The sequence below is a fragment of the Sebastes fasciatus genome, chromosome 6 (genome assembly GCF_043250625.1).
Source record: "Sebastes fasciatus isolate fSebFas1 chromosome 6, fSebFas1.pri, whole genome shotgun sequence".
NCBI classification, from domain to species: Eukaryota; Metazoa; Chordata; class Actinopteri; order Perciformes; family Sebastidae; genus Sebastes; species Sebastes fasciatus.
The window spans coordinates 7642544-7655871 of NC_133800.1; the positions used below are offsets into that span (position 1 = coordinate 7642544).

The 13328-nt window shown below is 39.2% G+C and overlaps 1 protein-coding gene across 1 annotated transcript; it reads left to right on the forward strand.

The window, feature by feature from the left end:
* The first annotated feature begins 838 nt into the window (after positions 1 to 838).
* LOC141770174 (chondroitin sulfate N-acetylgalactosaminyltransferase 1-like) lies at positions 839 to 12482 on the forward strand. The gene is made up of 11 exons (XM_074639829.1): positions 839 to 1124; positions 1820 to 1938; positions 3384 to 3999; positions 4124 to 4224; positions 4352 to 4530; positions 6092 to 6308; positions 6603 to 6704; positions 7927 to 8108; positions 11236 to 11330; positions 11438 to 11519; positions 12010 to 12482. The coding sequence occupies exons 3-11, from the start codon at positions 3637 to 3639 to the stop codon at positions 12291 to 12293; spliced, it is 1605 nt and encodes a 534-aa protein (XP_074495930.1). The 5' UTR covers positions 839 to 1124; positions 1820 to 1938; positions 3384 to 3636; the 3' UTR covers positions 12294 to 12482.
* Positions 12483 to 13328: the final 846 nt, after the last annotated feature.

Here is a 13328-nt window from a genome sequence, read left to right on the forward strand (position 1 = left end):
AAAGAGTATACTGGCTGAATATACACCAAAAAGACTGCCACACAATAAAACACAAAAGCAAAACATAAATAAACAAGAGTAGAGTAGTAAATAATATAGAGGAAAAAAATAAATAAACTAAACAAAGGTGGGTTTAACAGGTGGATCTGGAGCTGCTTTTTAAAAGTGGGTGCATTAAAAATGTGAATAATCATCTCCATCTCACCTTGAGACACAAATATCCTACATTTATTCATATTCCTCTGCCTAAAAAAAATCAATAATTAATCAAATAATATTTGCGTAATACTATAATAACAATACGAACTGCACTAAGACAGAAAACAAGTTCCACTCTCCCACTGCTTTGTCCTTCCATTTAAAACACATTTGACAATGCATCATAACACATTTCACTTATTACACACTTTTTTTAAATATTAATAACAATGAATTATGAAGCACCATATTACAGTAAATATATTCATATTGGACGTTGAAAATACAAGTGAATAACTGGGGGGGAAACAAGTTAGCAAACTAAAAGATTTAGAGGAGTCAGAGCTCAGGAGTCGACATCCGAATGAAAACAAGGACCAGCTGTACGCTGCCTCATTAAATGTGCAAGACCCCGTCCTATTGGTGGGTCCAACCGGTACCTAGCTATTTCCCCATAGCAGATTGCAGGTGGCAGAGCATCGAAAGTCTGAAGGGCATTCCTTACTCCGGTTGCCTTCTAATTAGACTTAAGGCCAAGGAGGAGCCTCGGGAGGACCTGAAAGGGGATTCAGGATGGAGGCAGATGGTGTGAGATCTCACATGGATGGAAGTGAACACTGGGTCTGATAGAAAGTGAGAGATGGAAAAAGCGAGAGGAGAGGAAGGGAGGTGCTGGGAAAAGGTGGAGACTGAGAGGAGAGAGGATGGGAGAGAGGAGGTACTCAGTTTGGCCACTTTAACTCCCAATTTTGACAAGGCAGAGAGTTGTTTGATCATTATCTGGATGAGTAAACTTCTCTGTGCATGCAAACACACTGATCTCCTGCAAGACTACAAAACAAAAGCCTGCAAAAGAAGAAAGAAAGAAGGAGAGGGGAAGAGATGGACATCTGGTCGCAACTTTCCTTTGAGACTCACAGGCGTTGGTGATTATATCAAAATCTTTCTTAATTACAGCTTTGTAGAGTGTGTTGGGGGGATGATGTTGGCATGTTTCATCCTGTGATCTCAGCTTGTTTTTTTGCATCAGTTTCATCATAAATCTGATGACCCACTGTGATTTACTGCCTGTAAGGTGTTCGACCGAGATGACGGCATGATGAAAGCGCTGCAGTCATTATAAATAGATGAAAGGTTTTTTATATGTGAGCCACAAGATACTGAAGATTACAACCATAACTGTGATGTTTAAGCTGAAAAAACTATTGATGCTGTGAAAGGATTTCATTAGCGTGCACAGTCCAAGAGAGGCTGAACTTTTTTATTAAAATTACCTGACTTTAATGGTAGAATGCTTTAAAAGGGTCTGCATGGTATGAACACATGCACACATGCATCAACACACTCTCACACCGCTTGGGTGGACCTGGAAACATAAGCAAGTCTTTCATGAGATCAGCCTCTACCTGAGCAATAAAGAGCCATCTGTGCTGTGAATAAACTGATGATGGCAACACACACACACACACACACACACACACACACACACACACACACAAACACACACAGGGTGGAGAGACACACAGAGAAATGCTTGTTTCTGTCACTTCCCACCTTCAGCGTCGTGGCACTGGAGAGTGAATGTAAGGTCAGGTTATTTCTCTTTCTGTGCATTTTATAGCAGCCAAGCTAAACCTGACCAGCAGTCCGACAGCAGTGAGACGAGGGTGCGTGAAACGGACTGGTAATGAAATAAGCTGCTCACAAAACACTGAGACACATCAGGAAGAGACTGACCAGGTTGGTTTGGTTTACTTTCTCAGGTTGTCATTTGATTTGTTAGACGTGGTAAGACTTTCTTCATGTCAAAGTCTCTGTTAAAGTCTTTTTTAAAGTCCTTTGAGACTTTCTTATGATAAAATGCTTAAAAATATATACTGTATATGTTAACTTGACCTTTGCTGTTGCAGTTATTTATCATACACAGTACATGCACTGTCAACAACATTAGATCTGTCTTTGTGCAAATGATTTAACATTTGACTAATTAATAATCCTTGGTAAACAGTGGTTACCAATCTGAGGGTCAGGAACCCCCAAGGGGTCCTTAGATAAATCTAAGGGGTCACCAGATGATTAAAAAAACCTTGTTTACCAAAAATTATGATTATTTTATCAGATTTTTTTCTCTAGCCGTGCTAGTGGCGTGTCTCTAGAGCTGGCAACTTTTGGTGCCTTCAAATGAAACTCGTGTTTACAACATGGGAAGTTGTGTACACACTATAGGTTTGGCGTTCAAGTGGTTAAGTCATGAGAACACCGCTGCTAAGCAACGGCAATATTAACGGTACTGTCGGCGTCTAGAAGCCACTGAGGCTAACAATTTAGCAAGCTTACAAGTGGGTAACATAATGCAGTAAATGCAAAGGCATAATGACAGAGGGGAAAGATGAGCCCGTTGGGAATATCAACATTTTCCTTAGACCTATTTTAAAATTACAAAGAAAAACAATATACAATTAAAATTACAATATATCAACTATAATGTATCTAAAAATGAGCTTCCATGGCCTCCGCCATTTCTGACAACATTAACAAACACGCCACAACTCGTGAACTCAGAGCTTTCAGAAACTTTCAAATTGCGAGGTCGTGAATACCGCAAGAGAGGGGCGTTCATATGGACTCTTCGTGAACACGGTAAATACGACCCCATTTGAAGGCGCCGTTTGATCCAGACTGACAAATCTCAACAACTATTGGATGGATTACCATGAAATTCTGTAAGCGACAGACATTCATGTTCCCCAGAGGATGAATCATAATACCTTTGGTGATCCCCTGACTTTTCCTCTAGCGCCACCATCAAGTCATACTTTTCTTTGGTTCAAAAACTACCTTTACAATGAATGACATTCCCATCAGCCTCAGCTGCACTTTGTGTTTAGTGCTAATTAGCTAATGTTAGCATACTAACACGCTAAACTAAAATGGTGAACATGGTAAACATTACACCAGCATGCTGACGTTAGCATTGAGCACCGCTGCGTCTCACAGGGCTGCTAGCATGTCTGTAAACTCCTAATAAATTGCAAAATATTGCATCACAATACTCAGCATATCGCAAAATGTTTAAAATCGCTATAAGATCATATCGTATCGTGGGGCCTCTGGTGATTCCCACCCCTAGTCACAAGCCTAAAAGGTTGGGAACCAATGCTTTAAAATGTATATTGTTGTCCTAGGTAGTTTCAGCGCTCTGGCGATGATCTCTACATGCGACACAACACCTGTGAAGATGCTGCCTGAGGATGTGACAGATGCGGACGACATGAGAAAACAGGAGGATGTCTTTTTTAAAAGCCACATTTATTAATCTATGGTTTAGGAACTATGGGTTGCTCATCTTTTTGTGGGTGCAACTCCACGTGACCGAAGGAACAGTCATGATTTTATAAACCTCGAGAGTTTAAGGTTTTTTATAAAAGACAATCCACCATGTTTAAACGGTGGCTTTTAGCCCTATTGGCCCGGGTCGGCCTCATTGTGCTGGGCCTCTGCTGCTGTCTGTTCCTGTTCTACCTCCTCGCTTGTAAACCGACGTCTCACAGCAGCCAGCAGTCTCTGCTGTGGTCTGGAGGGGCCACCAGTAAGGAAGGATACATGGCCTTGTTGCAGGAGAGGGAGGACTCTCACAGACATTACATCAACAGCCTGACGAAGCAGATGGCTCATCTGAAGGAAGCTCTCCAGGAGAGGACGCAGCAGCTTCAAGAGTCCTTGGAAAAAGCTAAAACTAGAGGGATTCTGCCTCAGGGTCTGGAGAGTCTGCACAAAACCCCAGCACAGACCGACCTGAAGGTAGGAAGCATGATACAGGATGATGTAGATGCAGAAGACAGGCAGGAGTAATAAAGTGTGCTGATGAGATAAATTAAGTGTGACGTTATAAGTGTAGTAGTAAATGTTACATCATGTCCATCAGGATTTCCTACGCTCCCAGCTGAACCAGGCGGAGGTGAACTCGGGTGTAAAGCTGTCCAGCGAATATGCAGTGATTCCTTTTGACACTTTCACCCTGCGGAGGTGAGTGGGACAGTCGTTCATCGGTAAGGACAACAGTAGAGCTATCAAGTCCTCCAGGAGCACCTCTGATGTCAAGTTTTATCTCAAGCCTCTTCATAGTGTGTGTTTTTTTTGTTGTGTCACTCAGGGTGTACCAGCTGGAGACGGGGCTGACGAGGCACCCAGAGGAGAGGCCTGTGAGGAGAGACCACAGAGACGAGCTGATAAGTACTGTGGAAACAGCTTTGCACGTCCTGAACGGACCTCAGCAACACGCAGACAACACCAGACGGAAGCGCACATACTCCCCTGCAGACTTCATAGAGGGTGAGAAAGATCTCACGTCATTCATTCATCTTCTTCACACGTATAATCTAGGTGGATGGCTGGGAAAGCTCAAGAAAAGTTTGTCCATCCATACTCCATCCATAGATTGTCAAATACAAGCAGACAGCCTACACATTTACAGTACGCCTATGATGTTTTTCATGTTGGAGAAATTTAAGATTCAAGAGTTGTTGTTTCCGTAAGTCAACTTACAAAACACACAACGTGTACAGCTACATCAATCTCATCTACGCTCGCTCACATGCAATTTTTCTGGCTTCGATGGCTGGTTGTTTTTCCAACCAGAGAAACAGCCGTCAATGAGCAAAACACCAAGACCTATTTGAATCAGTCAGTGAGTGATTCAGAGGTCTGGAACCAGGGTAGGAAACTAGAGCATCAGAGGAAACCACAATGGGTCAAAGGTCAAAGGTCAAATTTCAAATCTACGACAGTGTTTCCTTTACAAGGTCATCCTACAACGCAGGGTTGCACCTCAAAATGCTTTGTATCCATACAAAATATTAAAAGATTATCCTCAAAAACATACTGTATGTTTTTTGTAAATAGTAAAGTCCTCATTTTTACTCATTAAGAACTCTAACGGCAAGCATTATTTAGTTGGAGTTAAAAGTGTCTAATGTGAAGTAATTTTGTATATAATAGCTAGTCATTACATCTGTGGTATTGTCATTAAACCCAGTAGGATCTCACAGCAACACTACAGCCTCTGTCCGAAACAAGTGCTCTTTTATTAACATCTTTAAAACATTGGTAACGCTTTGTTTTCCATAAGTTCCTTAGAATTTCCTAGAACATTCTCTGTGAAGGACTATGTCATTTGGTACTAATTATAAGGAAAATAGAGACATAGTTATGAGAGAGTAGTTTAGTTTGTTGTGTTGAGTTTAGGGATGCAACTAATGATCATTTTCATCATCGATTAGTTTGTTGATTATTTTCTTGATTAATTGATTAGTTGTTTTGTCTATAAAATGTCAGAAAATGGTGAAAAATGTCAATCAGTGTTTCCCAAAGCCCAAGATGATGTCCTCAAATGTCTTGTTTTGTCCACAACTCAAAGATATTCAGCTTACTGTCATAGAGGAGTAAAGAAACCAGAAAATATTCACACTAAGAAGATGAAATCAGAGAATTAATTTTGACTGTAATTTCTTAAAAATTTACTCAAGTCGATTAATCGATCGTCAAAATAGTTGGCAATTAATTTAAGTTTTGACAACTTATCGATTAATCGCTGCAGCTCTAGTTGAGTTTATAAGCAGGAAGAACTTTTAAACCATTTAAACTCAAGTTAATATGCATTCATTATTCATTAATGGAAAAAATGGCAACTTTATTTTCACATGTTGAATTATTGACAAAATTCCCATTTTTGCATATTCAACTAACCTGCTGGGCACTGATTAAAAGACCCTTCAGGTTATGAATTGGAATAAATTAATTGGAAATGCACAAGTCCTATATCAGTTATTTTTGACAAAATGATAGGAAAAAATATGGGACCAATAAAATAAAACTCTGGCTGTCTCTGTCACAGGGTTGACTCGTACAGAGAGGGACAGAGGAACCGTTTACGAGCTGATGTTTAAAGGCGACGGTCCGCGGGACTTCACACAGCTCGTGCTCTTCAGACCCTTTGGTCCCGTGATGAAGGTGAAGAGCGAGAGCGTGGACACGCGCAGCACGCTCATCAACATCATCGTACCTCTTTCCAAGAGGCCGGACGCATTCAGGAGGTTCATCAACAACTTCAGGTATCATTTGGACAGTGAATTAACAGGCTGGGACCCACTCACACTAACTGATTGTATCAGGACATTATTGATCTCACATTTGGAAGTGCTGAGTGAATCCTTGTCTTAATAGAGTAGCTTGGTTGAAAGCCAATAAGTCTCGACTTCAGATAAAATCAGAAGTTTATAGATTTTAAAGGTGTGAGGCTAATTATTGTCCTCATCTAAAATAAAGGTCATTTTTTCTGGACAAAGTAGTATTGAAGTGGGCCTAACATGTTTATTTGTTTAATTTGTATTGTGTTTTTGGTTCAGAGAAGTGTGCATCCAGCAGGACAGCAGGGTTCATCTGACTGTGGTCTACTTTGGTCGAGATCAGATAGACCAGGTGAAAGCCATGCTGGACCAGACCACCAGGTAATGTAGTCATTTTACAGTTTAATCAACGGCTAATGTCACATTGGCTTGGTGTGTTGAAATAAACAATATTCAACTACAATATCTTCCTCTGATCTCTGACCTATTTTCTCTTCTATTCCTTTAAAGCTCCAAGAAATATTTAGTCTACAAATTTATTCTGTGCATCTGTTTTGTTCATATAATTTAAGTAAAGTCACTCACGGTTTTGTATCTCGATGACACAACAGATTAGAGGTGGAGCAAAGTCAAAAAGTCTCAATCTTGACTGGTAAATCCTGAATCAAATCCCAAATTAAGACCAAATCTTAAACTTTGTGTTTCGAGTCCGAAACAAATCATTATGCGCCCTTCACCAAATTAAATGCCATTTAAATTATGTAACAGTACAGTACTACAGTACATTTACAGAAGTAATGAATGCTTTTTTGATTTTGTATTCGTTGCTTTCAAATAAACATTTTAAAACAAACTGATTGGGTTTGCATCAGTATGTTAGTCCTGTGATACAATTACAGACATTGGTAATTTCTGAGCCGAATGTTTCTCTCTATCTATTTTTGGTTGACCAGACCAAGTCAGTATTTACATTTGAATGTCATAATCTGAGGTATCACTTGTTATCTGTATGGTCTGCACTGATTGACTGCTGTTGAAGTGATATGTGGTCTATTTTTTGTCCATTTTGTCTATTTTTGGAAAAGTTGATTAGCTGCATACTTTTTAAAAACAATTTTCCTTTTTGGGCTTCAAGAAGATACCTAACGGCTAAAGTCCAAGTGAAGTCCCAAGTCACTGAAAGTCAAAGTCTTTTTGATTTTGTCAAATCTTAAGTCATCAGAGTCATGACCTGAGTTGAAGTCATGGGACTGGAGTCCACACTTCTGGAAAGACGATAATATGCAATAATATGATTACTGCAAGACTGTATTGAAGCTGTTTCTTCTCTCTGCTCTTTTGGAATTTACTCTCACAGATGTGTCTAAAAAACGGATTAAAAAATTGCAAGTAAGAGAGTATGGGAGCAAAATACCATACTGTTAACTATGTAATGCTCCAACAGTGTGACCAGACTTTATGTCTGCAGATTGGTTGTTTCTGAATGATTAGTCACTAAATATTCAAATGAAAAACATTCAGTTGCATCGCAGTACTTGTCTAAGTAAACACAGATTTCCCATGACAGCCCTCCTGTCTTCTTCTTCTTCTTCTTCTTCTTCAGAGAGACTCGGTTCAGGAGCTTCACGTTGATCCAGCTGAATGAGGAATTTTCTCGAGGGCGTGGTTTAGACGTGGGCGCCAGGGCGTGGAGGCGCAGCCAGAATGTCTTGCTCTTCTTCTGTGACGTTGACATCCACTTCACCGCTGACTTCTTAACTTCCTGTCGTCTCAACGCAGAGCCTGGTGAGAGGACTGCTTCACTTCAAGTATTTTTACAACATCTTGTGTCATCCAGCCTTGATTCATATGTAGCACTTTGCCTGTATCAACTACCATGTGATACAGCGCCCTGACTTCTTTTACTTAGAGCACACCCTAACACCATCGCTTGTTATTCCCCTGTGTTATTTGTATGAATTATGTTAAAACTTACCCGAAACACAACTTCATAACATCTCAGCTGAACTTGAAGAATGATAGTGGGACTGTGTCATTTTAAACCTTGCCCTGATCACCGTAAACCCTCGGCTTTACACCACTTCTATTTACTGGATCAAAGACAAAGATATGAAATCATCTTATTTATTGACCAGCAATTAAAATAAACCAACATAAAAACACATTCGGTGTTCTCTAGGGCGTCATTCAATGCCAGGTACACACTACACGAGAATCAAGCTGATTTTAGGCCCGATTCCCCCCCTCCCGTCAATCGTCTGCAAAGACATTTATTTTTTTTGAATGGTTCTAAAGATTATCATGCCAGATATACCCGTGGTGTGAGATATGTTAAGAGTGTTTTTTACATCCCTCGATCAGCTCGGAAGTCCATCCTGGCCGCACCGATTTCAAATCGTAAATATTATATATTATTATATATATTATATTATTATTATTATTATTATATATATCGGATATCCTGTTGTCAGTGGGGAACCCCATACGTTAACCACCGCATGAACTAATGCAAAACACTGAGCATAAAGTAGTAGTAAGATGTACCTCAGAAATGGAGGACCAACTTGTTGATTTGTGGCTTATTTAACATGTCTCCATGACTTCATCCATTATTCTTCTTTTTTCTTTGTGAATTTTCAGTACAAGGTAGTGCAGAATCTAACATCACTTCCTGCCCGTCGTCCGCCAAGAGTCTGGACTCTTGTTGTCCATGAATGAATCTGTTAGTGTGTGTTGTGCTGTTTTGGCCAAATCGTTGCTCACCACACACCATAGGAACAAAACTGTTAAATCTAACATAACATGTCGTTATGTGTGGGGTCTCTCATTTTCAACATCTGTTAAGATGTGTAAAATCTTTTAGTGTGGGCCAGCCTTAAAATAACCTGACAGAATAAATATCACAGCCCTTTTACTACCAAGGTCATGCAAATAAAACTGACAGGTGAGTACCCTTTAAACCTGTACACTTATGACAGCAGAAAGCAGACAGCCTGAGTGTAGCTTGGGTGCGATGAGTAACTTAAACTGGTCACTTACCAATGACGTCTTCACTCACATGAGCAATGCATCATGGGGTTACTCACCTATCTTCACTAGTGGAAAAAAACATACAACCTCGGTCCCAGTGGCTATGAAGAAGGGAAACAAACTGTTCCTCCTTGACACCTGTGTCTGTCTGGTCACATGGCACGCTGTCTGTTGCTCTGCGCGAGCCTCCAAGTCCATCAGACGACATCACAGAGTAACTGTAGCGAGCATGCTTACTAATAGCTCAGCAGCAGAGGAGCCTCCAGGATTCAGATTATCTACCAGAAACACTGTATCTAGACGAAAGTTTAGCAGTAAAACACACGTTAGTTACTACTGGATACACTTAATCTAACACTGAGCTTACTTTTAGAGCTAGTTGCTACATTAACTAGCTGCCAGCATTAGCAGGCTATGCTGCTGCTTCTTCTTCTTCTTCTTCTTCGGTGGTTTACAGAGGTGGTTTGCATCCAAAAACTTGCATTACAAATAAACCAATTCTCCAAATCTAACTAAAGAAAAAAAAATTAAATAGGCCAAATAAATACATTTTCCCCCACCTTAAAAAACACTACAAATAAGCAAGATAGTCTGTCATATTTAGATTATGTTTCAAACAAACAGTAGGCTACACAATAACTGTAGTGTTTCTACTGCTATGTACATTTTATCACTGGATATTTACCCAGGGTTTACACACACTGTAATCTGTATCTGCAAGAATAAAACAATTTAGGTCAAAGCTAATAATGACAACATGAACTATAGAATATTAAAAATATTGTCTATTTAAGTCATATAGTCTCTACCTTCTGTTCCATTGAATTAATTAATTAAAGCCCCGCGCTCCCACAGAGGTATTTTTTATTATTCTAGCTGATTTTGCTCAGGTTGAAGTTGGGCAGAGCTATGATGGGAGTTATGTGAGGTCACCAAAACTATTGGGTGGGCTCCAAAAAGCTGAACTGCACAGTGCTGGTTTGAGATGTTTAAATGGAGTGGTTTCCCCTCCATTTCAATTTGGCACACAAAACTGCAGATGCAGCTTGTGCTGAATTGAATCGACGGCTCTGTGCAGCAGGTAAAGAAAAATACCACATGTTCCAACAGCAGCATATACAGCAAAGACAAATTAGCACATATTTCACATGATTTGTTGTGGCTTAAATTGAATATAAAAAGGTACTGTTCTGTCTCTGACACCTCCTGCTGTTTGATTATCAGCTCAGAGAGATTCAATATCACACCTGTCGCCTCATATGCTGCCTGCACTCTGTTTCAGCAGGTTTTCCTGCCCTTCCAGATATAACAAGCAGCATGCAGCCAGTCCACCTTATTCCTAGCTTTATGATACTTACATGTACAAGGTATCATAGGGCCAGGAATAGGGTGGATAATAATGTTATAGGAATAAGTTGACATACCATAAAAAGAACTAGAAAAACTAACTGGGGAGATTTCAATGTCTGCTGTGAAAAACACTCAAAAATATGAGGACGTGCACTAACCTCTTAATTAAATGATAATCTATACGATTTTTTTGTGCCTATATCAATAAGTTGTCATTGTTGTGGTGTTTCTGCACTGCAGATCAGTTTTGTCTTTGTTCAGGTTGGTGGTTATTGTTGCTCATACTAACTACCCAGTTCTTATTCTTTTCACTCCAGTCAAACTTCTGTTGTTGCTTCCAGTAATGCAAAATAAATCACTTCCTGGCTGCCAGGTGTTTAAAACAGAAATGGTGTTTTAAAATCTAACAAATGTTTATAGTTTTTATTATTTTATTAGTGTTTTTTTACAGGCTGTACTTGTAGAAAATGTGACACATTATTACATGTATGTAACTGGACATTTGTCTGTTTTAACTGTCTTTTGTCTCTAGGTAAGAAAGTGTACTACCCAGTGCTCTTCAGCCAGTACAACCCATCTATTATCTACAGTAATCAGACACTTCTACCCTCCGTTCAACAACAACTGGTAGGTAAAAAATAATAATAATATACAAACAGCTAAATTTACTAATTTAATGTATTAGAATGAATTGTCAGGATGGCGTCAAGAAACGGATTTGATCCTTGTCTCAGGTGATGAGGAAGGAAACTGGATTCTGGAGAGACTTTGGCTTTGGCATGACATGCCAATACAGGTCGGATTTCCTCAACATAGGTAATGGAAAAGCTTATGTTATCAGTAATTTCCCCAATTTCATGTTTTGTAAGACATGATACAATTGTATATTAAAATACACGTACTGTAATAAATATACAGGATTCGATGCATTGTCTTTAATAAAATGCCACTATTTTCTCTTTATAGATGACATTGTCTTTTTAGTGATTGACTAATGCTGCAACAGTAGTTGTACATAAACAGTTAAAGTAAAAATACAGTTTTGTTGAACCACTGTGACCATTTCTCTGACTGTGAAAAAGCCCTTTCACTCCCTGATATGTTGTTAGTTTATTGATCTTTGAATAACCTCTCTGCGTTATGCTCTTTCCTTGTTTAAATACATCAAATTAAGGAAACATGATTCTCCTAAAATGCTGTTTTTGACTTTGATTTTAACTCAGCCATTGAACAAGCATACTGTTATTAAGTTATATGCATCTCCTGACTCTCACTGTCTCACTACATCTAAACTTCTCTACTTCAGGTGGTTTTGACCGTAACATTAAAGGCTGGGGGTTGGAGGATGTGCACCTGTACAGGAAGTACCTTCACAGTAAGCTGATGGTCATTCGCTCTCCGTCTCGTGGCCTTTTCCACTTGTGGCACGAGAAGAACTGTGCAGACGAGCTCCCTCCGGACAAATACAAGATGTGCATGCAGACTAAAGCCATGAGCGAGGCCTCGCACGGCCAGCTGGGGGAGTTGTTCTTCAAACGGGAGATTGAGGTTCATTTGAGCTCCCAGAAGCAGATGAACAGAGGAACATGATAACGAGGACAGACAATATGACAGGGCTTTGGTGATGTTCTGTATGTTCTCCTTCTGCTTTTCGTGACAATTTCTATTTACTTACATTCAGCTTCAAACAAACAGATGATTTACTGTGATTATTGTTCTCCATGTGGACACATAAACTTGTGCAAATAATGACTGATATATTTTGTGTGAATAAAACAATGAACTATATGTGATCTATTGGTGTACTGCATGTTTTCTTAGTCACAGAGGGAATTTGGCAAAAACTAGTCTTAATAGTTTGTGTGGTTTAACCCTTTAATGCCCAAATGAATCCTCAACCTATTTACACATTCCACTAAATTCACATAATACTGACTGGATAGCCTATTGTGCTCTCTACTTATCATACTAAAGGGACAGTAGGAGCCATTGACTATGTAAATGTGGTATTTAAGAAAGAACATTTACAGATGTTTTACACTTAAAGTGATGTGTGTAATTTTGCAATTGTGGGCCAGGGTAAGGCACGTCTTCCCAAACTTTTTCTGTCACTTGAACACCACACCAGTAACATTACAGGGGAAATAACATTATCAATAGCCTAACTTGAATTGCACGTGAATTTTCTCGCACCTTTCTCATGCAATATGCAAATTATCACACACAAAAGAACAAAGACTCTCTTTCTATACTGACGGTTAACTAAAGAGCAAGATAGGTATAGGAGCACTTTATAATAAGGGTACAAATCATACTTAAGTAATGCTTAACTACTGCATAACTCATGATGATTTAATGCACGTGTGAATGGAGTTAAGGAATGTCATAATTACTTCATACATTATTTTAATCGATATGCATCCAAATTAGCTGGATTCCACTTACGTAAAGTATATTTCAGGACCATGTATTTGCTCAGAAAACCTCTGAAAACAGAACAGCTGTTCTCATAGAAATATGATATAATTTTTTTATCAAACATTTACATACATGAGAAATGTGATGCATCATTCATTATATGTTTAATATGAATGATATGTTAGCTTGATGACCATCACCAGATTT

Bases quoted from the DNA above. Each gene is read 5' to 3' on its own strand.
- LOC141770174 (XM_074639829.1), top strand. From the start codon at position 3,637: ATGTTTAAACGGTGGCTTTTAGCCCTATTGGCCCGGGTCGGCCTCATT. The intron at 4,531-6,091 runs GTGAGAAAGATC...TCTCTGTCACAG, and splicing joins CCCTGCAGACTTCATAGAGG to GGTTGACTCGTACAGAGAGG. The intron at 6,309-6,602 runs GTATCATTTGGA...TTTTTGGTTCAG, and splicing joins AGGTTCATCAACAACTTCAG to AGAAGTGTGCATCCAGCAGG.